At 38.3% G+C, this 27,926-nt stretch overlaps 1 protein-coding gene across 1 annotated transcript in view; it reads right to left on the bottom strand.

Annotated features, from left to right (window-relative positions):
* SLC9A9 (solute carrier family 9 member A9) overlaps nt 1-27,926 on the bottom strand; it is a 538,561-nt gene that overhangs the window by 370,337 nt on the left and 140,298 nt on the right. Inside the window, exon 5 of the mRNA XM_019934313.3 lies at nt 14,685-14,800. Coding sequence (XP_019789872.2) covers nt 14,685-14,800 — 116 coding nt within the window. The remainder of the gene's footprint in view (nt 1-14,684; nt 14,801-27,926) is intronic.

Here is a 27,926-nt window from a genome sequence, read left to right as displayed (position 1 = left end):
TTCTGCAATCTCCTGGGAACTAGGACATTTATAGTTCACATTCTCTGAGGAGGGAACACATATGGTGGTGAGAATTTATCTTTACTACAATTATCCTAAAAAGTTCATTTTTGCCACCCTTGAAATTACATACATATCCTATAAGTGCGTAAACCGATATTTACCTCAACCTAAAAACATCAGTACTGAGCCTACTTCACTCTCTATGATTCACCATGTTTACTCAGGATTGCAAATATTTCACTCATCAGTTCTTAGATTCATCAGGCTTCTTTCTGGACTAGCATCATTAGCGTCAGTTGGACATTTGTCAGAATTGAAGTACTGGACTCCACCTGGACTTACTGAATCAGAATCTCTGGAAGCAGAGCCCAGTAATCTGCACTTTAACAAACTCTCCAAATGAGATTTACATACGCTCAAGTTGGAGAATCACTAATGGAGAACAGGAAGTGAGTGACCTCAGCAATCATCTAATTCCTCTAGGAATATATGAGGAAACTAAGCCTAGAAAGGTTAAGTGGCCACCCGAATTTGCCCTGTGAGTTAGTAGCAGGAACTGAACTAGACCTTAGATCTCCCAATGCCCAGTTACAAAAATAACATGGTGCTACAACACTTGTCAAGAAGATGGTTGGGCTCAGTATTAGCAAAGCAGAGACTTAGGCTTTGTATCTATATTCCTCTTGGCTTCTAATTTCAATGATGAATTATCCATGCATTTAATTTGGGCTCCAGACAGGATAATGCCAGAGTGAATATTGTAAATTCAATTAACATGAGCCAGTAGTCTCCTTATGAAAGCCAACACCCAGGGTCCAGGGCTTCATCAAGCACTTGGGATCCTTAGCACACTTCAGCTGCCAGATCAAGTCAAGATGTGTGACTTACATGTAATATGCAAAGTCGCTGAATTTTTTTTTTTTACTCCATAGTATGCATAATATCATATCGAGTTTGAAGATTTTCTTTTAAGATGTTCTAATTACACTTTATAGTGGTTTAATAACATGACATTAAAAAATGCATCAATTTTCCCATTTCTATGAAATTTTGAAGTTTTCTTTTTGCATACATAGATGTGCTTCCATATAAATGCATAAATATGTAAATGTCACATTATATTTATATACTTTTTGTTTGCTTTGTTTTAATAGTCTTTTTTTTTCTTTTCCTTTTTGACATGTCTCCCTTTTCCCCATCTCTTCTTTTCCTTCCAAAGTAACCTAACTTTACAATAAGTACATGTCCCACCAATGTCTCTTCATACGAAAATTCTCTTTATATTAATCACATACACACACATTTGTAACAGATTAAATCAGAAGTTTAAACTGAGGAGAAAAGAAAAAAATAACATTTTCCATAGTGAGATGCACAATTTTAAAGTACTTATCCAAAACCCAGTTACATGATTCCTTTAAACCTCTCACCTACCTTAAGAATGTGAAAGGGTCTCTAGACTCTAGCCTAGCAAGTTAAGGTTTGTGAATGGTGTTCCGCTACTTGTGAATTGTGAATCTCACACTCCCTCATCTCAAGCCTATGAAAAGGATCTTTGCCTAGACCGTCAGACAGCTTAAGATGTGACCCCTGGAGTTGGGGAACACAGTGGAATATTGGTTGACTCTCGCCTGAGAAATCTAATGGGATGTGGCTGTCCAGCTGCTCTAATGGTGGCTTACTGTTAATCAAATAAAAAATTTCCTTACTTCATCACTGCCTCCGTCTTGTAGGAGTCAGGAACTGCATCTAGCAAGGGGTAGATGAGGCATGTGAGAAAGAAGACCCCAACCAACCTGCCTTCAACGGGCTGGGAGATATGGGGCAAAGTCTTAAATTAAATTGAAAACATGCAATATTACATGATACTGGACATATTCATTGCTGAATTGAGACTCTGATTGCAACTTAAAGACCAAAAGTTTTCATCCACGTGGGAAAGGAGTAGTCTTTTAAAAGAATACTTTTAAAAGAGCAATGGGAGAAAAAAAGCAGTTTCTACAGTTATACCCCATGAGTCCTGCTTTATACATATATATGTATATGTAAATACAAATACAGGCATTCCCATGTATTTATGTATGTACATTATGTATATAAATACATTTATATACACAAATATACATAAATACATGGGAATGATTGTTATTTTTAAAAAATTTGAATCATATATATACTGTTCTGCATTTTGCTTTACATAGTCAACAGTGCCTCCAGGAAAGCCTTCAAGTCAGCTGGAAGAGCACTGATTTTCTTTTTTAATGGCTACATGACATCGTGTAGATGTCCTGCAACCTATCCAACAATTCCCTTATGGATAGGATTCACTTTGCTTCTTTTTTCTTTTCCCCTCCACTTAAAAAGATGTTGCAATAAACATCCCTGCCCATATATCCTTAAGAACCAGTCTTTCTACTTGTGTGGGATAACTTCCCAGGAGTCAGATGGCTGGGAGAAGGGGCTATGTATTTTAAATTCTAATAGCTGTTGCAAAATTGATTTCCAAAAGTCTGTTGATGATTTAAATTTCCACTAGAAATGTGTAAGAGTCCACTTTTCCCTGCCTCCCTGACAGCAATGACTGTTACTTGGTGTTAACAGTTGTTGCCAAACTGCTAGGGGTAAAATGATATGCTGTTACTTTATTTTACATTTCTATGGTTTCTGATGAGTTTGAATAACTTTTCACATTTGAGGCCCAAGAGGATTTGCACTTCTATGAATTGTCTCTTTATTGTCTTTGTCCATTTTTCTGTTATTTATTGCCAGATTGTCCTTTTTAAGTGTCTTTGTATATTAGAGAAAATAATACTCTGTTCTCTATATTTAAATGTTTTTTCCCTAACAATTTAAAAATTGTTTTAAAACAATTTTATATAGTCAAGTATGTCTATTGTTTATTTGTAGATTCCAGGTTTCCATTCCTTGTTAAGAAGAATTTCCTTATCTATAATCTGCAAATATAAATGTACAGATTTTTTGTTTTTTTGTTTTTTGTTTTTTTTAGCTACGCGGGCCTCTCACTGTTGTGGCCTCTCCCGTTGCGGAGCACAGGCTCTGGACGCGCAGGCTCAGTGGCCATGGCTCACGGGCCCAGCCACTCCGCGGCATGTGGGATCTTCCCGGACCGGGGCACGAACCCGTGTCCCCTGCATCGGCAGGCGGACTCTCAACCACTGCGCCACCAGGGAAGCCCTCTTCTTTATTTTTATTTTATTTTATTTTTTTAACATCTTTATTGGAGTATAATTGCTTTACAATGGTGTGTTAGTTTCTGCTTTATAACGAAGTGAATCAGTTATACATATACATATGTCTGCATACCTCTTCCCTCTTGCATCTCCCTCCCTCCCACCCTCCCTATCCCACCCCTCTAGGTGGTCACAAAGCACGGAGCTGATCTCCCTGTGCTATGCGGCTGCTTCCCACTAACTATCTATTTTACGTTTGGTAGTGTATATATTATTTAACTCAATATTCAATTAATATTATTATTTCAAAATGTAGTCAGTATAAAAATTATCAGTGAGATATTTTACTTTTTCTCACATTATGTCTTTGAAATCTAGGGTGTATTTGATACATACAGCCCATCAATTTTGACTAGCTACACTTCAATAGCTACGTGTGGCTCATAGCCATCACAATGGACAGAGCAATGCTCAAGTAAGCCCTATTTGAGGTTGCCTAAGACAGGACAACCTGGATTAATTTTCTTGAGACAAAACAGGACAAGTCTACAAAGTAAGAATTATTTTCTAGTTTTAAATACTGGACTAATACTTCTGGAGTTCAAAATAGCACAGCTGTATTTGAGTCTCAAAGTAGCTGCATCACATAACATGAAGACATTTTAATCCAAATAGGAAACAGGGAAATTGATGAAGTGAGAAAATGCACAGCCCACTGTGCATTTTCCTGAATGAATGGCTTCCTTGAGACCTTGGAAGAAATGTCAGTCCTGTAAATACCAGGATGAGTTTCTGTCATCTTCTGGGTGATTAATATTTAATGTATTGTGCTGAGTTCTTCCTTTTCCTAAAGGAACCTCCTATTTTGGACATCTTTCAACCTGAAAAAAAAACCCCACACTGTTATAACTGCTTCTGCAAGTCTACAGTCTATGGCTTGGTGCTCTCTGGAAAGTGTTAAGCTACTGACCACCGATGAATAGGGGGAAAGAAATATTGGCTGCATGGTTGAACAAAAAGAAAGACACATTTATTTTTGTTTTAGCTGAATATATCTTTTTTTTTTGGAGGACAGAAACTAATATTTGCACTCAGCTTGTGCTGGAAGTTCAGCTATGTGCAAGGAGTTCCACCTTCATCTTGAGTCACTGTCCCTCCTGGGGCCATGAGACTCCTTATCTCCAAGGGTGAGCTGGGATATTCAGCTGCTTCACATTTCACATTTGAGAATAGATACCCTTTCAAGCTCCACACTTTGCTCTAGAAGTTTCTTCCACAAATTTATTAATTCATTAATTTAACAAGCATTTATTGAAAACCTACTGTTTTAGATACGAGAAATATAAGAGTGAAAAGATAGGAAAAAAACCCAGAAAAAATAGAAAAAAAAAGCTCCTCTTTCAGAGGGACAAAGAACTAAGGAACAATAAGGAAATAAAATAAATAGTAGATCAATAGTGATTAGTGCTGTACAAGAATGTAAGTCAAGGAAAAAGGATGGGAAGCACAGTGATTTGGGGCGAACTGTGTTGGGGGGAAGAAGGGTGTGATTTTTGATAGGATAGTTAGGGAAGGTCTGATTGAGGTGACATTTGAGAAAAGACCTGAAGAAGGTGAGGATGGAGAAACAACAAATGCAAATGCCTGGAGGCAGCAGCAAGACTGGTGTGTTCCAGCTAACATCATACTCAGTGGTGAAAAGCTTAAAGCCTTTCCTTTAAAATCAGGAATAAGACTAGGATGCCTACCCTCACTACTTCTATTTAACACAGTATTGGAAGTCCTAGCCACAGCAACCAGACAAGAAAAATAAATAAAAGGCATCCAAATTGGAAGGGAAGAAATAAAACTGTCACTATTTGCAGATGACATGATACTCTATACAGAAAATCCTAAAGTCTCCAAACAGTCTTCATGTATTATTAGAACTAATACATGAATTCAGTAAAGTTGTAGGATACAAGATTAGTATACAGAAATCTGTTGCTTTTCCATACACTAATAATGAACTATCAGAAAGAGAAAGCAAGAAAACACTCCTGTTTAAAATCACATCAAAAAGAATAAAATACCTAGGAATAAATTAAACCAAGGAGGTGAAAAACCCATACTCTGAAAACTTTAAAACACTGATGAAGGAATCTGAAAATGACACAAGTAAATGGAAAGATATCTCATGTTCTTAGAGGATTAGAGGAATTAATATTGCTAAAATATCCATACTACTTAAAGCAATCTACAGATTTAATGCAATCCCTATTAAAATACCCATGACATTTTTCACAGAACTAGAACAAATAATCCTAAAGTTTATATGGAACCACAAAGACCCAGAATTGCCGAAGCAATCTTGAGAAAAAAGAGCAAAGCTGGAGGTATCACACTCCAGCTTTCAGACTATACAAAACGACAGTAATCAAAACAGCATGGTACTGGCACAAAAACAGAAACATAGATCAATGGAACAGAATAGAGAGTCCAGAAATAAACCCATACACTTATGGTCAATCAATCTATGACAAAGGAGGCAAGAGTATACAGTGGAGAAAAGACAGTCTCTTCAGTAAGTGGTTCTGGGAAAACTGAACAGCTGCATGTAAAGCAATGAGATTAAACATTTCCTCACACCATATACAAAAATAAACTCAAAATGAATTAAAGAACTACATATAAGACTGGAAAGCAGGAAACTTCTAGAAAAGAATATAGGCAGAACACTCTTTGACATAATTCTTAGCAATATTTTTTTGTATCTGTCTTCTAAGGCAAAACAAATAAAAGCAAAAATAAAAAAATGGGACCTAATTAAACTTAAAAGCTTTTGTACAGCAAAGGTAAACATTGACAAAATGAACAGACAACCTACTGAATGGGAGAAAATATTTGCAAATGATATGGCTAATAAGGGGTTAATATCCAAAATGTATAAACAATTCATACAACTGAGCATCTAAAAACAATCAACCAATTAAAAAATGGGCAGAAGACCTGAATAGACATTTTTTCAAAGATGTACAGGTGGCCAATAGGCACATGAAAAAATGCTCAATGTTGCTAATCACCAGAGAAGTGCAAGTCAAAACCACAATAAGATATCACCTCACACCTGTCAAAATGACTATCATCAAAAATTCTACAAATAACAAATGTTGGCAAGGATGTGGTGAAAAGCGAACTCTAGTACACTGCCGGTGGGATTGTAAATTGTTGCAGCCACTATGGAAAACAGTACGGAGGATCCCCGCAAAACTAAAAATAGAACCATCACATGATCCAGCAATCCCACTGCTGGGTACATATCCAAAGAAAATGAAAACGCTAATTCCGAAAGATACATGTACGCCGATGTTCATAGCAGCATTATTTACAATAGCCAAGATATGGAAGCAACCTAAGTGTCCATCAACATACAAATGGATAAAGATGTGGTACATATACACAATGGAATATTGCTTGGCCATAAAAAAAGAATAAAATTCTGCCATTTGCAACAATGTGGATGGACCTAGAGGGTATCATGCTTAGTGAAATGTCAGACAGAGAAAGACAAATACACCATGTTATCACTTATATGTGGACTCTAAAAAATAAAACAGATGAACGTATATAAAAAAACAGAAACAGACTCAGATATAGAGAACAAGCTAGTGTTTACCAGTGGGGAGAAAAGGGGGAGGGGCAAGATAGGGGTATGGTATTAAGAGATACAAACTAATATGTATAAAATAAATAAGAAACAAGGATATATTGTACAGCACAGGGAACTATAACTATTATTTTGTAATAACTTTAAATGGAGTATATTAAAATATTGAATCACGATGGTGTACACCTGAAACTAATATTGTAAATTGACTATACTTGAATAATAATAATAAAAAAAAGACTGGTGTGTTTAAGGAATAGCACATGGGTATAGTGGGATTCCCAAGTATCTTTACATACCTTAAGGACCTCTCTATGTCACTCACTCCATATAAAGGGATATTTCAGTCTTAATAATAAAAATCGTTATCTTGGATAATCTAAATATACCAAACTGGGACCCAAGTCAGTGATGAAAGAGACAGGAGGATAGTATGAAGTCGGAGAGACTCCTAATGGGCTTTGGCCATTTGTAAAAAGAGGGATATTAACTATAGCATCTATTTCCAGTCGTTGGGTCTCTTACTCTATTACCATTTTGTTGATTGTTTCTCTCCCCTCCCCCATTCTCCTATTTTTCCTTGTCTAAACACACCTGAAGATGTGTGTTTATCGATCAAGCCCTGCAAGTACTTCTCTCTTCCCATACCCTGCAGTTTATCATACATGGTCTCTTTGGGGGCTCTGCCTTTAGTTATCCACTCTTTCTGTTAAGGGATGCTGATGACGTTTACATCAGCAGCAAGATCTTCATCAGTGAGGAAAGGAGGAAACTAAATCAATCAAATAATATCTAAATCACCCTAACTGGAGGTAAACTGAAAACTGGCTGAAGAGAGTCTGAAACGTGCAGGAAGAATTAGATTTAAGTCTAAATATGTAACTGTAAAAGAAAAATATGAATAGTTAATAATACCTCGCTGAGATTTAGCTAAGGCTAAATGGGAGAGAATTAATTTAAAGAAGGCCATGAAAAATCAGACCTGGAGAGCACAGGTTCTCTTTCATAAATTAGTGAGTCACAATAACTTAGGCAATAAATGAATAATTGTAGGGTAAGATTAACTAGGTGTTTAAAGGTTGTTGAAGATCTTAAATAGCACCAATTTAGCAGAGAGTAGGTTCAGTGTGTTTTAATATAACAATTAGCTCCCAGAAGAAAAGGGTGCTTAAGTATTCCTGTTCACGTGTGGGTCTCTGCTATGTGAGACCTTCTCTAACATTTGCTGAGTTGGCATAAGAACCCCCAAATGTCTGGGTGGAGGGCTTTGGGTTCACTTTTAACTACTTTGAAACAAAAACTTGTTTAAAAATAAAATTAAAAACAAAAAAACAAAAAACAGTCTCACAGAAATAAGCACCAAATGTTAGAGCTGGAAAGGCCTCTAGTCGAAACTTTTCATTTTACAGATGAAAAGTCAGTTTCTTCATCTGTAAAATGAAGGGGTTGGAAAAGATGAGATCACATATCTTCCACTTTCAGTAACCCATAAAATCTAGAGAGGCTAAGTGGTGCCCAAAGTTGTACAGCTGGTCTGTGCCAGACTTGGAAAGTGGACTTGGTTCCCAGGATTCTCGTTATGGCTGTGAGTCAATTCTGCATTTCAAAAAATTCAGTCAGCTCAGTTGTTTGATACAATGTAGATAAATAACCATCTTACTGAGCTAGATTATTTTTTTTCTATTTCAGTCAGTTTTCCTGTGTCATGTAAACATAACCTCAGGAATATCACTAGTCACAGAAGGAGCAAAGCTTGAACACCACACACTTGGAGCTGGCTGAATCACTCCATAAAATGCAACAACTTGGCCATTAGCATGGGGACCAAGAAACAATGGATGCAGTGCTTTTCAAAATGCAGATTTGTGCACAGGTGACCTAAAATGGGACCTGACCATGAAAAGCAAAGTATCCATATATGGCAGAAGAGAACAACCTGAACTAACTAGAAATCACTGATGGATTGAAAATAATTTACTTGAGGCCCCATTTCCGTGGATGCCAAGGGACTTCTGCATTTCCCTGGGTTTGGGGGATGGTAGCATGAAATGTTCCAGCAATGATTTAGCGGCCAGGTCTTCTCTAGGACTGGAGATGGAACAGTCTCTCCCTGTACACCACTCTGGGACTCTGATCTTCTAATCGACACCACAGGTTCTAAATCTGAGACATACTTTCATTTCATCCTCTTCCAGAGAGCAGGTCAACATCATACATTAAAAACTGCTTTTTCCTCCCCCATCCCATAAGCAAAATAAGACAGACAAAAATGTGCAAAATATATTTGTAACTTATATTACAGACAAAGGGTTAATATCCCTAGTATATTAAGGACTTCAGAAGCATGAAAAATAAAAGATCAACAACCCTACTGGAAAAGGGCATCTTATAAACATCTGCTTTTCAGAAAAAAAGATGCATATGTTCCCTAAACATATATTACTCATATTAAGAGAAATATTAAGTCAAGCCACAGAGAGATACAAATCCTCACTTATTGTATGGGCAAAAACCCAAAACTGTAACAGAATTCTGCATTGGCAAGGCTGTACAGAACAGATACTGTCATACATTGCTGGTGTGAAGGCGAAATGGTACAAACTTTATGGGGAGGAAATTGGCATCTAGGAAATTACAAATACCTTTTAACCCGTTTCTACAAATCTATCCCAAAGAAACAGGAGCAAAATGTGGAAAGCTATTAATTTTAAAGTTATTAACTGTAACATCATTCATAATTGCAAAAGACAAAAAACCCAAATGTCCATTAACAGGCAACTGGTTGAATAAACTATGGAATACTCTGCAGCTATAAAAGAAAATGAGAAAACTCTTAATATGTTGCTATGGATTACTCTTCAAAATACTGTTAATTAAAGAAGAGCAAGGTGATGAACCATGTGTGCTGTAGTATATAGTCGAGCGTGTTCATGTTTGTTTGCTTAGAGTTAAAAATAGAAGCATACCAAATGTAAGGCCAGACACTATCAAACTCTTAGAGGAAAACATAGGCAGAACACTCTACGACATAAATCACAGCAGGATCCTTTTTGACCCACCTCCTAGAGAAATGGAAATAAAAACAAAAATAAACCAATGGGACCTAATGAAACTTCAAAGCTTTTGCACAGCAAAGGAAACCATAAACAAGACAAAAAGACAACCCTCAGAATGGGAGAAAATATTTGCAAACAAAGCAACTGACAAAGGATTAATCTCCAAAATATACAAGCAGCTCATGCAGCTCAATAACAAAAAAACAAACAACCCAATCTAAAATGGGCAGAAGACCTAAATAGATTTTTCTCCAAAGAAGATATACAGGTTTCCAATAAACACATGAAAAGATGCTCAACATCACCAATCATTAGAGAAATGAAAATCAAAACTACAACGAGGTATCACCTCACACCAGTCAGAATGGCCATCATCAAAAACTCTACAAACAACAAATACTGGAGAGGGTGTGGAGAAAAGGGAACCCTTTTGCACTATTGGTGGGAATGTCAATTGATACAGCTACTATGGAGAAGAGTATGGAGGTTCCTTAAAAAATTAAAAATAGGGCTTCCCTGGTGGCGCAGTGGTTGAGAGTCCGCCTGCCAATGCAGGGGACACGGGTTCGTGCCCTGGTCTAGGAAGATCCCACATGCCGTGGAGCGGCTGGGCCCGTGAGCCATGGCTGCTGAGCCTGCGCGTCCAGAGCCTGTGCTCCGCAAGGGGAGAGGCCACAACAGTGAGAGGCCCGCGAACCCCCGCAAAAAAAAAAAAAAAAAAATTAAAAATAGAACTACCATATGACCCAGCAATCCCACTGCTAGGCATATACCCTGAGAAAACCATAATTCAAAAAGAGACATGTACCACAATGTTCACGGCAGCACTATTTACAATAGCCAGGATGTTGAAGCAACCTAAGTATCTATCGACAGGTGAATGGATAAAGAAGATGTGGCACATATATACAATAGAATATTATTCAGCCATACAAAGAAGCGAAATTGAGTTATTTGTAGTGAGGTGGATGGACCTAGAGTCTGTCATACAGAGTGAAGTAAATCAGAAAGAGAAAAACAAATACCGTATGCTAACACATATATATGGAATCTAAAAAAAAAAGTGGTTCTGATGAACCTAGGGGCAGAACAGGAATAAAGATGCAGACGTAGAGAATGGACTTGAGGACATGGGGAGAGGAAGGATAAGCTGGGGTGAGGTGAGAGAGTGGCATGGACATATATACACTACCAAATGTAAAATAGATAGCTAGTGGGAAGCAGCCGCATAGCACAGGGTGGTCAGCTTGGTGCTTTGTGACCACCTAGAGGGGTGGGATAGGGAGGGTGGGAGTCAGACGCAAGAGGGAAGGGGTATGGGGATATATGTATACGTATAGCTGATTAACTTTGTTATACAGCAGAAACTAACACAACATTGTAAAGCAATTTTACTCTAATAAAGATGTTAAAAAAATAAAAATAGAAGCGTAAACTAAAAACCAACCAAAATGGTTGAAAAATTAGGATAGAGAGGACAGGTCTAGAAGTTAGATTTCTCTTCTTTTGTCCTATGGTTTTCATTTTGGAATTCTGTAGATATTTAATCTAAGTTTAAAACAACAATTAAAAGCAAAATGAAACAAATGAACATTATTGTATAGTTGACTTGTGGCTTACCCACACAGAGGATTATTTCAAGAGCTCTTAAAACAGAGTAATTTTTAACTGTTCATCCTAGTGGCATATACACAAAGGTTAAAAAGAACCACAATGTAATCTAAGCAGTTTTCAATAATCATATTTTTAGTAATAATATGTGCACTGTAAATTTGAAAATATACATTTAAAGGAAGTAAGAAATTATATTAATGTAATAGAAAGAAGAAAAGTAGGCAGAAGAAAAATTTAAATGCAAAATAAATTCAAGGCAGTTAAGTAAAATTTCTATAATCCTAAATTGGAAGTAACAATATTAATATGAATTTGTGATATTATTTCTCCTTCAAAACAAATAAAAATATGTAGAAACAATGACCAATACAATAGTAATGAAAACACCCAGTGTCCACATTTTGTTCTCTAAATAAATTTCCCGCTTAGAAAGAACCAAGTCTTCTTAGAGAAATGTCTGGTTCTAAGTCAGGGTACAGGAAACATACAAAATAAGGTTGGAACATCTAGTCCTGCTCCAAAACAAGAAATCTACGAGAGATTATTGGGTTTGTGGCAAAAGGATATAGGAGAAACTTGAAGAGGCTCCCAGTTGTCAAAGATGGAATATTTTGTTCAAAAAGTATAATTGCAATAGTAGATTGAAACATATCAACTATGTTTAAATCCATGTGTTGATATGATACTTTAAAAAAGCCCCAAACCACCTCCCTGATCATATGTGGGAGATGATAAACAACTCATTATTTTGAAAATTAGAACATTAGTAAGTAAACAAAAAGAATAAATAATTTATCCTGATTTTTTATTCAAATAATTATCACAGGGTACTCAAAAAGTTGATCTGGAAAACTGCTTCTTTCAGGAGAGTACCAGCTAATACATGCAAAATGCAGGACAGAATTAGCATACCACTAGTTTGTAACCCCTAACAAATTCTAGACTAAGCATAACCATCAACAGGTACTAAAGCCATTAGCTAAAATGCGGAAGTCTAACATTAAGAGCTTCTCAAACTTTACTGTGCATATAAACCACTTGAGGATATTAAATTCTAGAACCTGATTCAGTAGTTCTGGAGTTGAGCCTGAGATTCTGCATTTAAAACAAGCTACCGCATGGTGCCAATACTGCTGGTCAGAGGGCCATTCTAAGAAAGAGAAGAGCAGCCCCTAGTATCCGGGAGCTGGCCTGGTACTATCAGCTGGGTTTTGTTGTTCTCTTGTTGAATGTAAACAATTTCACAGAAAACATCAGACAGGTTTACTCTGTGACCATGATGGATCAGGACAAAAACAAACCTACTGTGTAATCACATCTAAACACAAAAAATGAACACTGTCCAAACCACAACATCCCTATCTTGGCTATTATAAGTGGCACGGCTTCTTTACAAATTGTAGCCTTAGGCTCTATTCAGTCTTTCCTCCTGCCGGATAAGACTTACTAAAATGCCCAATCACTCATGCTTTCTGACAGCATCTAATCCAGAGCCCCAGCCCCAATTCCTTTAAGCCTTCCCTAAAATCACCAAGCATAAGCCCAAGTCCTATAACAAGTCCTTTCTAACACTCTCTGAGATGTCCCATGGTTCCTCTGGTGAGCATTCTCTTCATTACAACATGTAATAAACACATCTTGTTCAACTACAGGTGTGTTCTGGTGGTCTTTGCCGGAGTAGCAATTCAGTAGTGTGATGGATCAGGCTGACAGGTGAGTCACTAAACAGTATGTGCTTCCTGATGTGATGCTATAGAGATTCATAGCAAGCAAGTAATCTCTTTTTTTTTTTTTTTTTTTTTTTGCGGTACACGGGCCTCTCACTGTTGTGGCCTCTCCCGTTGCGGAGCACAGGCTCCGGACGCGCAGGCTCAGCGGCCATGGCTCACGGGCCCAGCCGCTCCGCGGCATGTGGGATCTTCCCGGACGGGGGCACGAACCCTCGTCCCCTGCATCGGCAGGCGGACTCTCAACCACTGCGCCACCAGGGAAGCCCCAAGCAAGTAATCTTGCCAAAAAAGATGAACGCTGATCTGATTGAACCTCTAGATTTAACCATCAGTTTACAAGAAATACAGAAGCTAGAGGAACATTTTAAGCAACCATATTTAATTCAACCATGAGACAATTTGCCTTTTTTTCCAACAAATAAGTGACAAGAAAAATAGAAGATGGAAGGGGAACATATAGATTAAAAGAAACTCTATAGTCATATCCACCAATTGTAATGTGTAGCCCTTATTTGGGTCCTAATTTGTACAAACTACTACACAAACTAATAATGATAATGACAAAAAGACAATTGGGGCTATTTGAACAGAGGCTAGCTCTCTGATAATATTAAAAAAGATTATTAATATTTTTAGGTTTCATTATGACAATGGTCATTTTTCAAAACATTTACAAATAAAATGATATGCTGTCTAGGATTTGCTTTAACATAATTCAGTCATAGTGAGAAGGAGTATAGAAGGGTATACATAAAAACATTGGCCATATTTGATAATCATCATAATTTGCTAATTTTAAGGGTATATGACAATTCTTTTTATTATTCTCCATATGTTTAATATGTTTAAAACGTTACATAGTAAACAATTTTAAAAATTATTTTTTACCATTTAATTCAATTGAGCTTTTTTTTTTTTTGCAGTACGTGGGCCTCTCACTGTTGTGGCCTCTCCCATTGCGGAGCACCAGGCTCCGGACGCACAGGCTCAGTGGCCATGGCTTACGGACCCAGCCGCTCTGTGGCATGTGGGATCTTCCCGGACCTGGGCACAAACCCGTGTCTCCTGCATTGGCAGGCGGACTCTCAACCACTGCACCACCAGGGAAGCCCCAATAGAGCATTTTTGAAAGAAGAAAGTTAAATAGAGAGAAATTAAGGACCACAGCTCAAAATGGCTACATATTCTGCAGAAATAAACAGTAATGAATTTTAAAGAGTCTTTCCCATTACTGAAATTGATTTCAGAACTATTTTTTGAGAGGTGTTAGAATATTCACCTGTTTCTTTTCTTTTTTTTTTGTAATCACTAACAGATATGTCAACTGCAAGTGAAAAGGAATAAGGAATATTATTATGTAGACTCGGGTGATGGTCATTAGAGAAAACTTCAATTTAAATGTTTGACTCTTAGAAAGAAGGCAACATATCATTTGGGCAATTACCTGGATCTGTAGCAGACATCAGTGAACCAAAAAACAAACAGTCAGTGAAATGAAAGTCTCCATTTTTCAGCTGGTCAGCATATACCATGGCCTTCACAAAGCCATACATAATTAACCTGTTGAAGAGAAAAATATGATCTTCAAACATCAACATAGCTGACATTCTAATGGGCTTCCTGAATAAGCATGAGGCACAAATTACCACTATTCTGCCTATTTGTAGCCATGCTAGTTCTCAGTACACTGTACCAAATATCACAGTTTATTCACCTGGCAAAAGGTAAAAGAACATTTTATAGTGTACTTCAGTGAAAACAAATCTCAAGGATATAAAAAATTACCTGTGAAATATGGCATAGCAAATCATACCCACAAATATAGTGGCTGGGTTGACATCTGTAAATGGATTGCTTTTCAGTTTTACTGTTTTGTCTGCTAGGGTGTCTGAAAAGGGTTCAAGTTTCAAGTCTGTCACTGTGATGAGAAGGATACTGGCCACTCACAGGGCACTCAGTCAACCAGTTACTTTACAATAGATGAGTCTCTACTACTGGTGGTGTCAGGACACTTCCACACCAGGTAGAGAATCACTGTTAGGCTTAGAGCGCCTGTAACTTCAACACATAGTTGAAAATGAATCTTGAAATGGTTACATTTTGATCTTGCAAAGAAAGCCATTCTTTTCATGAGATTATGTTTACCAAACCCATGGAATGCAAATTATCTGTTTTGGTCATCATTTGCCACCCTATAGGTTTTAAATTGTATTTAATTAACTGATTTTTCTAAATCCTAGTGGAGGAAACACAAAAATTGGTGAACTGGACCACGGTAGAATCACTGAAAGTGACTGTAAGAGTCCTTAGAAACCACTGACTCTCAGACCAATAGACTGCTGCTTAGATATTCACACGTATTTAAATTAGTTTCTTGAAAAATGTTCTAGGGTTGTGAGCATGACTAAAAAGACTAGAAATCAGATATTCGAAATTTTAATGACAATGAGAATGTGGATATTTCAAATTCTCTTATGAAAAATTTCTCTATGAGAGAATATTTCAGACACACCTGCATTTAAATCCAGTTTCTACCACTTACTAGTTATGTGATTTTAGGGCATTACTAAAACCTTCTGAGGTAGGGAAAAGAATTATGGTTAGTCTACAGAGCTGTTTTAAGGATTATCTGAGGTAATATACATTTGGGTTTTGACACATAGTAAATTCTCAATGAGATTATGACTGCTAATAGTAATTATCAAAATAGGTAATATTCACTTTCTATATCTATTTCTTCACATGTTTTAACTCATTTCATCCACACATTGATCCTACAAGGTAGGTACTATTTGCATTTTACAGATGAGAAAACTGAACACTGTGTGATCAAGTAACTTGCTCGAGGTGACACAGCTATTAAATTGTGGAACCCAGACTTGAACTGAGAAATTTGACTCCAGATCCCGGGCTTTTAATTCCTACATCATATTGCCTACATGAACAGTTCCATATTGTACATTATATGTTATCTCATACAGTATACTCTTAACTAGTCCATAAGGTGGTTGTTCTATATAGGACAAAGGTGCAGCAACGGAGTATCCCCAAGAACTTGGAGATACTACTACCCATGAGCTGAACTATTAAGACAACCACATGGGTTCGAGCAGAGACCCAATATTGCTGTGAAGTGTGTGGATTCTAGCAGGGGAGGCTGAAGCTTAACTAGGCTGCAAGTGTTAACGTATCTGAGAAAGCCTGTGTCATGCAACACAGCAATTGTTTCTGGGAAGAGGCCTCAATCATGGCAGCTCACCTACACTTATCTTGGGGAGGGCATTCTGCTGGTTACCAGGGTATGCAGCCTCTGGACAGGTTAAGAGTAGAGTCATTCAGCCTTGTTTATTCAATAGATATTTATTACTGAACCCCTACTATTGTCAGGCTCTGTGCTAGGTGTTTAGAATACATCAGTGAACAAGACAAAGATCCCTGTCCTTATGGAGCATGTCGTTTATAGCAAGGCAGATGGCAATAAATATAATCATAGATTTTAATTATATATGTTATCCGCATCACCCTCTGAATTAGAATTTGCAGGTCTGATGAACACTGAGACTTTCTGGACAGTCACAACATTACCAGGGAAATGCTCTCCGAGAGTCATCCCTTCAGCCCCACCTGGTGTTAACCTGACTTCACCACAGTTCTTTCTCATTTGAGCTACACTTCCAATATGGGGCATGGATAGGCTCTGGAATCAGTATCAACTTTATGACCTATGACTATATTTCTGAATTCTATACCCATTAGTTAATTTTACAAGTTAGGAATCTGAGCCTCAGAATTAAAATGACTTGCCCCATATTCCCCTACAGAACCCATTAGATTGGGTAAGATAAAAAAAATATATGCATGCATATATATTACCCAGGCTTGGGGAGATTACTTGGAAACTAGAAGCCTCATATACTATTGATGAAAATAAAATTAAAGTCTTTATAAAAGCCAATTTGACAATTTATTTTTAAAGTATTAAATTTTTTATATTCTGTAGCTTATTAAATGATTTTCTATGAATTTTTGCCAAGAAATTAATCTGAATACACACCAGAAGTTATTTAGTTTATTTCAGATTATTACTATTCATGAGTGAAAAATTCAAAGCAATCTAAATGTCCAGTGAATAAATTACACATATAACGAACTAATATGCAGCTATTAATACTATATACAAGAGTGTATATTAGGCATAGAAAAGTAAATTGATAAAGCAAATTATAAAGTGGTAATATATAATAATTTCTAATTTTATAAAAATTGAATATATTTAAGCACACATATAAACAGAAAAAGGTCAGAAGCATATAGTCTGGGATGTTAATAGTGGTTATAAAGTGACATGTGACTATTTTCTTTTTTCCTATTCTGCATTTTCAGTTCTTTCTAAATAACAGTCATAATAAAAAAATAACAATGTACATTAGTGAGTGCTATTATGTGACATGACATTCATTATGTCATTTAATCTTCATAATACTTGAGTTAGGTACTATAATTATTCCTTTTTACAAAGGTGAAAATCAGGATTCAGAGAGGGTAAATAAGTTGCCTAAGGTCACAGAAGTTAGCTTATGACAGAGCTGGATTTGAACCCAGGCAGTTGGATGTCAAAACCTGCATACACAACCACCATTCTATAGAGATTCGGAATTGTTGTGAAATCAAGAGAAACACATGTGCATGTACACACACACACACACATGCACACACATATACACATACCCCTATACACACAGTTTGTTTTTTTAAAAAAAGAAAGTAAATGATTTGTTTACTCCAAGTCAACCCCTGGACACAAAATAACTATAATTCCAATATCTTCCTTGAGATAATACCTTAAAAAGCAAGAAAAACAGAAAAAGCCCAGTGTAGTATGAGCTCAGTATGATCATTTTGTTATTATTACCAATAACAATGGTCATTGTCACTGATAATTATAATGTCAATAATTAGTGTGTATCTATTATGTGACAGGCACTTTTTTTAAATAACTAGCTATTGTTATTGTTGCTACATTATTGTAACTAACTAATTATAACTGTATTAACTGGGAGGATAAATAAATGAACCCATTAGCAACCACCACATTCCTACAGGGTGGTATGTTCCATCAGCACTTCACAGAAACTATTTCAGATGGCTCAGGATACAGGAATGATGTGGTCTGATGGGGAGAGGGAAGCCAGTGAATTCCAGTGCACGCAATGCTGTGAAGATGGTGGACCCAAGTGAGATGTCCTTCTGGGGTCAGCCTGTGCTTAGGGACAGCCCAGGTCACAGGGATAGGCAGAAGCAGAACTGCCATATAAAAAGCAAAATTGCTGATAACATTGATCTCAACAAATATCCACTTAGTGCTATTCTTTAAAAAGCAGAGTGCTTATGCTACAGAGGATACAAAGGTGCAAATCCATGACCCGCCTTCAAAGAGTAGAGTTTCACAGGATGGCAGTCATGTCACTTATAGAAGGCATTGGGTAAAAGAGAATTTGAAGAAATGTCCTACACAATGCTCCACATACTCACTTTATTGAGTGTTTGTGACACACGTACTGATTTTAAATTTCATGAGCTTGTTTCACACTATTAAAGTTCCACACCTAAAGGCATGTTGCAAAAATGTTTCAAAACAAAAAGTTCCAGAAGGCTCAATTGCTTGGATGATTTTTAAGTATGCCATCTTAGTCTCTCTCAGTATTTTTTAAAAAGAATACATCTTCTTTTTTAAAAATAGTCTTGATCAAGCTATGAATAGATCTACTGGAAAAAGCAGTTTTTTTGAATTGCTAGAGATACGCAAGGGGAATTGCTGTCAGTTTGGAAACAGCTGTGTGGACCAGGCCTGTTAACTGTCAGAAGAGCCACATTCCTGCCTGTGAAAGCTTGTGAAACAGACCATTACATGGACCTCACTCTGCAGTGGGAAAGCCCAGCACCAACAGGCTCTGATAGCAAAACAAAGATTATAATCTGCACCTAAATTTCTGATTTCTATACTCAAACATTTCCTCTGGATAAGCATCTTTATTTATTTGTTCACATTTTACGGATAGTTTCAATCTCACAGTTTCTTTTTTTTTCTGGGGCATGCATTCAAGAGCAATACCCCACTAGAGAAGTCATAAATTCTTTTATTTTTGGCGGTACGCGGGCCTCTCACTGCTGCGGCCCCTCCCGTCGCAGAGCACAGGCTCTGGACGCACAGGCCCAGCGGCCATGGCTCATGTGCCCAGCCGCTCCCCGGCATGCGGGATCTTCCCGGACTGGGGCACGAACCCGCGTCCCCTGCATCGGCAGGCGGACTCCCAACCACTGCACCACCAGGGAAGCCCCATAAATTCTTTTTCTTTACAGCTTTACTGAGATACAATTCACATATAACATTGTGTCAGTTTAAGTTATACAATATGATGATTTGATGTATGTATGTATTGCAAAATAATTACCACAATAAGGTTAGTTAGCATATCCATCACCCCACAGTTATCATACTTTTGTATGTGGCGAGAACTTTTAAGACCTACTCTCTTAGCAACTTTCAAATATACAAGATAGCATTATTAACGATAGTCACCATGATATACATTACATCCCCAGTCATCTTATAACTGGAAGTTTGCACCCTTTGACCATCTTCACTCACTTCTCCCACCTCCCCCTTGCCCCCTGCCCCTGGCAGCCACCTATCTGCTCTCTGTTTCCATGAGAGAACTCATAATTTATTAATGTTGGGGTGGATGGAATTGGGAAGGTCTCCTAGCCAAATTCATTCACTCATGCATTCATTAATTTGCTCATTAACTCATTCATTCAACAAATAAGTATCAACAGACATAATTCCTCCGCTCAGGGAGCTTATATTTTATTGGGGGAGCCAGATGTTTACTAGCTAATTTATAATTTATTATTTTAACAGTATTGTGGTTAAGTCCTATGGAGAGAAGTACAGATTGCACATGTCCACACTTCTATTAGCTGGGAACAATAAAGGGGGACTTTATTTTATAGGAAAGATTACACGTTCAACTTGAGAAATGTTGAGATTGAGAAGCTGGTGAGCCTGTTGGGTATTCAGAGTTGGGTGTGAACGAAAATGTGAAGAGAACATAAAGTGGACGAGGGCCCACGATTGATGCCTGGGAACTCCAGCATTTGAAGATGAGGTAGGGATGATGAGGAAAAGAGGATACAAAGAATCGGTCAACAGAGACATGAGTGGAAATCTGGTAGAGTGTCACAAGAGTCAAGAGAAGAGTGTTTCCAGAAGGAGGGTATGATACATAGGATTGAATATTGCCAAATGAGCCCATTCATTTAATGTCATTAGGAATGTGGGAGCTAAAGCGAGATTAGAATGGGTTGAAGAGCCCATGGAAAAAATGAGGAAATTGAGACAGGCAACATACCCATCCTTTTGGGAGGTCTGGCTATGAGGGAAATCAGGTCTGTCTCCAGAAGGGGGTTTAGGGTGAGACTTGAGTTGATCTTAAATATGTGGGGAAGAAGCTCACATCTCATGGGTGCTCACAAACAGGAGATACAAAATAAGAATTCTGCTTTGTCAAGAGTAGTGGCATGAGATGGTGAGTCTGATTTTAGGGGAAACGATATGGGCCTTAAAGGGTCTGTAGGATCATTTGCTCCTAGGTATCAAAGAAATGATTCTCCTCTTTTGTCACTGTTTTTCAGTTTGTGTGTGTGTGTGTGTGTATACACACACACACACATATGTTAATATATATATAAACTCATACATATATATGATAGTAAATTCTCTCTCTATATATATATTTATATATATAGTATTTAATATCATAAAAGCCTTTACTAAGGCTTATGAGAAATGTAAAGATAAGTCAGGCATGATTTCCATCCTCAGGAGGGAGAGACAAGTCACCTACAAAAGCAGAATACATGATAGAAAGTGTTACGTGTCCTAGGTGAGTTGCGGATCAAATGCACTGAGTTCGCAGAGGAGAAGCAGCTCTCTTGGGGACTCAGGAAAGGCTTTGAGAGGAAGGTGGCATATTTGATGAATCTGAAATATACACTCAAGTAAGGAGACTGCCAGCAATATCCTATCTATATGTGAGATGCCCAAACTACTGATTTTCTTCTCCTAGAATGCAAAACTGTTCCTACTGAAGGTGGTTTCTTCTTGGATCAATAAAAATACAATGGCCAAAAAATGAAATCTCTCCTTTAGCAATCCAGGAAACCACATGCCATCTGCCACCCACTGCAGAGATGGCGGGGAAAGGCTTGTCCTGACTGAACTGTGACTCTATTTATGGCCTTTATCTCAGCACCCAGAGTGGGCTGCTCCGTCCAAGAAGCCCACGAAGCCTGTGGGTCCTGCTGTAGCTGAGTCAGGTACTAAGATTTCATACACTAGATGACCCCTTGGCCCATTCTAGTTTTCCCACCAGTCCCAAGACTTTGTTCCTTCTGTTTTAGTGAAAGCTGAGGAGAGGAGGGTGAAGGAATCAACTGGGTGGCTTGTGGGCATGTTAAAAGAAAATAGGGGATCGGGTGAAGCCCCACTCAGCTTTGTTATGGTGACAAGTGAGCTCCTGTCCAGTTCCTCTATCAGATTATCTTGTACCAGCAAATAGGAAGAGTGCAGACTGCCTGCCCTTAATCCTCTTTCCTCTGAAAGGGGTAGAGGGAGAGAGGATTAGAGGAAGGGAAAGGTTGTATCCAACTTTTCTGTCCCTAAGTGGAAAGAGGAGGCTGGTTAGGGAAGGGGGTGGGGGTAGGAGGAAGAGGAGAGATGAGGGGAGGGTTCACTGTCAGGGGCATAAATGCGTGTGTCAGGGCTGGGAAATTCTATGCCGGAACATTTGACCGCTCAAAAACTTTGTTTGCGACAGCCGTCAACAAGACAACTGTACCCCCATGGCTTCTACTCTCCTACTTTCTTCTTGGCTGCCAACCCCATGGAACTTTAATTCTTTTCAAGGTGCTGAACTGTCATTGGGTAGGTGGCTCTCTGGCCCTGAAATTTTAAGGAATAAAAGTATTAGGAATAAAAATGGGGGAAGGAGGAAGGCAATGAACATATGAACATTTGAGTTCCTACTCTGTAGAGCTCCCATGTGAGTGCATTTTCTATATTTTTTAAATCTTCACACACACACACACACACACACACACACACACACACACAGACCACACACACACCAGTTGGGCAGCCATCAGGAATCTTATATTACAGACAAGGAAATCCAGCTAAGGATAGAAATGAGATTTAAATGTATGTTCCTTTCTACTTTTTCGTATAGGACACTGTGTAGAAAATTTAACATATCTTTGCCTTGGCTTCCCAAATTTTAAAAGTCAATTACTATATTCTTTGTTTCTGAAAGAATGTTTTTAACATGATACATAATGGGACCAGCTTTTTAAGTGTTAGGAATGCCTTGAAGACCTTGCTTTTCGGCATCAAATTTGGCTGTAAGAGGGTTTGGAAAGCACCATGCCTTCCATGATTTTCCCTTTAAGTCAGTTCTATATCAGGCTTCCTATGGGCCTAGAAGAAAACATGGTCACCATGTCTTTTCAAGAATGGAAAGGGTGCAGAGAGGAGGTTGTGATGAAATACACTGTTTTTTAACCATGGCTGGGGTCTGAGGCTTTGCGACCTTGGGATCCTTGGAACAAAGTTAAGTGAGTCCATTTTTCCACATACTCTACTGCTCACTTGCCTGTCAACTTGTCACTTTCTTGGACCTCCCCAGAGGCCCTATAGCAACCTACATAGTTGCCTGCAGGGAAACAAGCTTCCCTCCTGTTAAGTGCTTCATAGTTCTTGGAGGAAATGTGGTATAAATCCCAAGCATGAATTTGGAATGAGCAGAAGTCACAATGCTGAAATGCAGTAAGATGTTGAGATCTACTGAAAGGTGAACTAGACACAGGTGAGAACTTGACCAGGCATCCTAATTGTGTGTCTACTCAGATCCACTTTCTGGGAGTATGCTGGCTCATCCAGGGGTGAAATAGGATTGCTTTTGAGAAGACTGAGAGGAACAATGAAGGCAGTGTGGGAGTCAGTCACACTCACTAAAAGCATCAGGTACCCTAAATGACAACCTCCCTTGCAGTTTGTCAGCCTACGCCAGCAGCCAGGGATGCGTGGCCCTTACAGTGCTCTGAGTCATCTCAGCTCTCTCTACAACCTGGGCACTCTGCCTTCTCCTTTCAGAAAACCATGCCTAATACTTACTGGATATAATCACTGCTCTCTTGCTGCCATTCCTCTTTCAACTTGTATCCCCACTGTCCACCCTTTGATGTGGTTAACAAACCTCTCTTCTTTATTTCATCCAGATCCTACATTCCACTCATGCATTCTTTGTGTGCCTATCTTACCTGACGAATTTGAAGAAAGACAGCACACCTGGACTGTTCTGCCTTCTTCCCTCTCTGTTCCCATCTCCATTATGCACACATTACCCAACCTTGCTAGATACTAAAGGTTACAAAGATGAATCTGATACGGCTTCTGCCCTCTAGGAGCTAATAGCTCCTAGAGAAGGGACAAGCTAAGTGTGTAAATAACTGGACTACTAAGTAAAAAATAACAAGTTTGGTAAGAAAGCTAAAGGGATAGCTCAGGGGAGGAAAGGAGAACTATGGTCTGGGGGAAGAAAGCACTGGAGGTGCATATTTCTTGAAGGACCAATGGGGTCAGACGCGAGTTGTAGTCATGTAAAGGGGTGGTCACTAAGGAAAAGTTAACATGGGCCACCAAAGCAAGTGGGTGGCAACACATGAGGTGTGGACAATGAAAGTTGGGTAATTTAGTGAGATGGATCCTTCCACTATGAATTACTACATAGTCTAATTCAACGGTTCTCCAATTTTGGTGCATATTAGAATCACATAGGGAGCTTTGAAAATCATGATGCCCAGGCTACATCCCAGACCAAGTATCTCAGAATCTCTGTAGGTGGGACACAGGCATTAGTATTTTTTTAAGTTCTTCCACTGTTCCACTATGCAGCCAGATCTAGAACAAGTGTTCTAAATCACATCATGTCTCTAGTGCACAGACCAGTCACCTAAGGATCAGCCAGTAGAGTGTGGCCTGCCTTCTGCCTTTCTGATGAGCTCCCAGGTGCTGATACTGCGGGTCCCATGGCACACTTTGAGTAGGAGACCCTAAAGGAGGATGCTGCTAACTCAGCAAAATCACTGAGACTCTTGTATACATTCTGGCTCTAATGGTAAACTCTAGGCAGCACTCTGAATTCACACATGGAGCCTGTCTGAGATGCAATTAATACAGGTTCACATACAGATAAGCACCTAATACTTACTACCCACTGCCTGGTGACTTGGTCTCCCTGCTGATTTGTGGATGAGTGAAGAGGCTTATTGAATAACATATGAAGGTTCAAGGTACTGTTACCTCTCAGTTCCAATCTGGAGCTCTTTGTAGAATAAAATTTAAAAAGACGTGGGGAAGAGGGAGTGAAAGAATGTCTCTCCCAGTAAAATGTAAAATTGAACAGACTTCCATTATGCCTTTGATTTACAACTCCGGAGACTTCTGTCCTAGGTACAGAGACCCACCCTTCACTGACACAGGGAAAGAGCTGGGTGACTGCTTTGGTCTCATCACATCTGAGGCTGGTCACTGCAAAGTTTTACTGAGTCTTCAAAAGTGATAAAGCGTATCTTCAAGCTTTTCTTTTAAAATTTTTTTTTTACTCTTAGCAGAAATTTGCATGTCTGTTAAAGGAATACTATGCCTGTTAAATAAAAAAACCCATTTCTTTGCTTTGGGCTGAACTATATCAACTCAGAAGCTCTGATTGGCAGTACAAATACGTGTATGTACGTGTGTGTGCATCTGTAATGCACACATGCACACACACATATATGTATACACATATATACATATAATCTTTGATTAATAACAAATGAGCCTGTACAAAATATCTCTAACTATGAAATTCATCCCGGCTAAAGCAGCAAGAGAAGAGCCTGCTGCCCTGTATAGTTAGGCCCTTAGCTACTACTTTTCATCTTTAAAAACACATGCATGACTGTTGCCTCACTTGCTCTCACCCTTCCTGGGAGGTGGATAAAGTCAAGCTCCATTATCCTACTTTCACAAATGAGGTAACCGTCCCAAGGATCTTAGCAGCCTATTACCACCTCACAGCATTTGCTCCACCATTTTTCCTCAGATGTGAAACTAAAACACTGTGGAACCAGTTGTTTAGATCTGGGGAAAAAAAAAAAAACTTAAAAAATTATTCAACTCAGAATCCCTATTTAAAAATATAAAAACCACGACTCACCTAGGTTAGTGGCTTGGTCAAAGTCACACTGAACTCGGCTGGTAGGGGAGCCAGGACTGGAACGCCAGTTTTCTCCTAAAGAGGTTTTACCAGAACTGGCAGATACCACAGATGCTCTGCTGCCTAGGATTTCAGCAAAGGGAATAGAACCTGTGATTTGAATATAATTTGCCTAATCTATTATTCCCAGAAAACTTCTCATCCCTTTTCATATTCCCTAAAGCATATTTATGTTCTTCAGCTGTACCATTTGGAACCCTAAAGCCAACTGCTGGTTGCAACAGAATGTAAATAACCAGAAAATGCAACTCTCAGGATTTTCCCCAATCAGATGAATTTTCCAGCAAGTAGGAAGCTCATAAATAATGTAGATGTTTAAAACATATTTAGCCCAAAGTAGGATGTTACACTATTCACTGTTTGACTGATGGCTTTAAAATATATTATCATTATTGGTGACAAGATAGAATGAACAATACATCTTGTGAGTGACGAAAATCAAACATTAATTCCTTGCCCTGATTCTTCTTTTCCAACCATGTCAATATATTTTTGAAAACTTTTTGATCTAGAATGGAGAGTTTCCAATGGTCTGTTTTGCTTCTGATGCATGTAATACAACTTCTTACTTGAAATTCCTTTGTAGTTGTAAAGTGAATTTCTTTTGGAATATTTCAAATCAATTATCAGAGACAGATTGTTCTCATGGGCTTCTCTACTAATAAAAGAGTTTACCAACTAATCAAATATAGAAAAAAATCACCCAAATGATTTAGAGAACAAGAAAACAATAAAATACTTAGTGCCATAAAGAAATTATGTATTCTCCTATAGATCCTGAGCCTTGAGATCACTACTGCTGTTCCCCATCAACCCAGCAACACAAGCATTTCCAAAAAAAGGCCATTTGGTTTGTTAAATCCTGTTACTCCCAAGTGTCCCTGTCATAATATTAAATGACCAGACTCCAGGGCTAGATCTACCTGGGGCCAGCCTGACCAACCTATAGGAACATTTCTGACAATTACCCACCTATCTGGTCTACACAGCACCAGACAATTGATACAACTACTCTTCATCTATGCCCCTACTTATTGTCTACTAATCCCCATCCTACCTGACATACAGACTGTTTTACACTATTAGGCACTGAACTGAAATGTAGACAGTTGGGCATGTCCCCATGTGATTTGAATTGAATGGGCTTTTAATTCAGCTGTAAGACAGACATGGTGGTATGAACCATCTACAGAGGACTCACCCAAGTAAATGGGCCAATAGTTAATGATTTAATTTCTTAACAACTCTATACCTCTGAAGAACAAAGCACCTGCTATTATCAAGCATAATTTCATCTTTAAAAACTCAACATATCAATAGAAGGAGTAAATGCTTTCTTCTTTATAGAAAATGAGGCTCAGAGGGAGAGGTGAGAATCAAGTTTATTTATTAAGCCATACAGTACATTTTTAATTGAGTGCCTACTATAGACCCAGAACCCTGCTAGGTGCTAGGCATAAAATGGAAAAAAAAGATAATGAGGAGTCTACTCAGGTATGTAGAGAAGTAAACGGATTGTTAAAGTCTGTTATGGTAGATGCCTCTGCTGCTTTCTAGCTCTTTGACTCTAGGCAACTTGTCTATCTCATCCTTTCCTCAGTTTCCTTGTCCATAAAATGGGTATAATAGTAGTCCTCCTTTTGTACAATATTATTACCAGAGAACCACTACTGAATGACCCAAGGGCTTGTTTAGTTATTCCAGCTCTTACTTTTGTTGAGAAACACAAAAGGCCATTTAGCCTATGAGACCACCTCCCTCAAAGAATCAGCAAATTGAGAAAGGCTCAGATTTGGAGTTATCAAGAGAAGCCTTTAATAGGTTGTTTTCAACATAGAAACATACATTTTCATCTAATTTCATTATAGACATTTGCCAAGACCTCATTGGCAAAGAGATTACTCCTTTAAATGATTCTTCAACCGGATCTAGTGTTGTCAGCACAGCACACAACTGAGAGACCACCTCCCCTGACCCCACCGCATCCAATTTTGGGCGCCCCTGAAGAAAGCAGGCAAGTAGCCACGCAGAAGATGGTGAAGAGAAGCTTGCCAGGAGGTCACGAATAGCTTAATAGGTTTATTCACCCACATAATGAAAATATTCAAACAAATATCACAAAATTCCCAAAGCTAGTGACGTCACAAGAGAAGATGATAAGAGAAGACAGATCTATGGCAAAAGAAGTAGTGGAGGGGAAAGATATCTGTATCAATGAAAGTATATTTGTGCAGACCTTGAGACATACTAATTCCACTGTATTCAAAATTGGTCTGATCTCAGCTAAAATATTTTCTTATTCAAAA

This window comes from Tursiops truncatus, chromosome 4, assembly GCF_011762595.2.
Source record: "Tursiops truncatus isolate mTurTru1 chromosome 4, mTurTru1.mat.Y, whole genome shotgun sequence".
Classification (NCBI taxonomy): Eukaryota; Metazoa; Chordata; class Mammalia; order Artiodactyla; family Delphinidae; genus Tursiops; species Tursiops truncatus.
The sequence above is the reverse complement of the archived record's forward strand: the minus strand, read 5'-3'. Positions and strand labels throughout refer to the sequence as shown.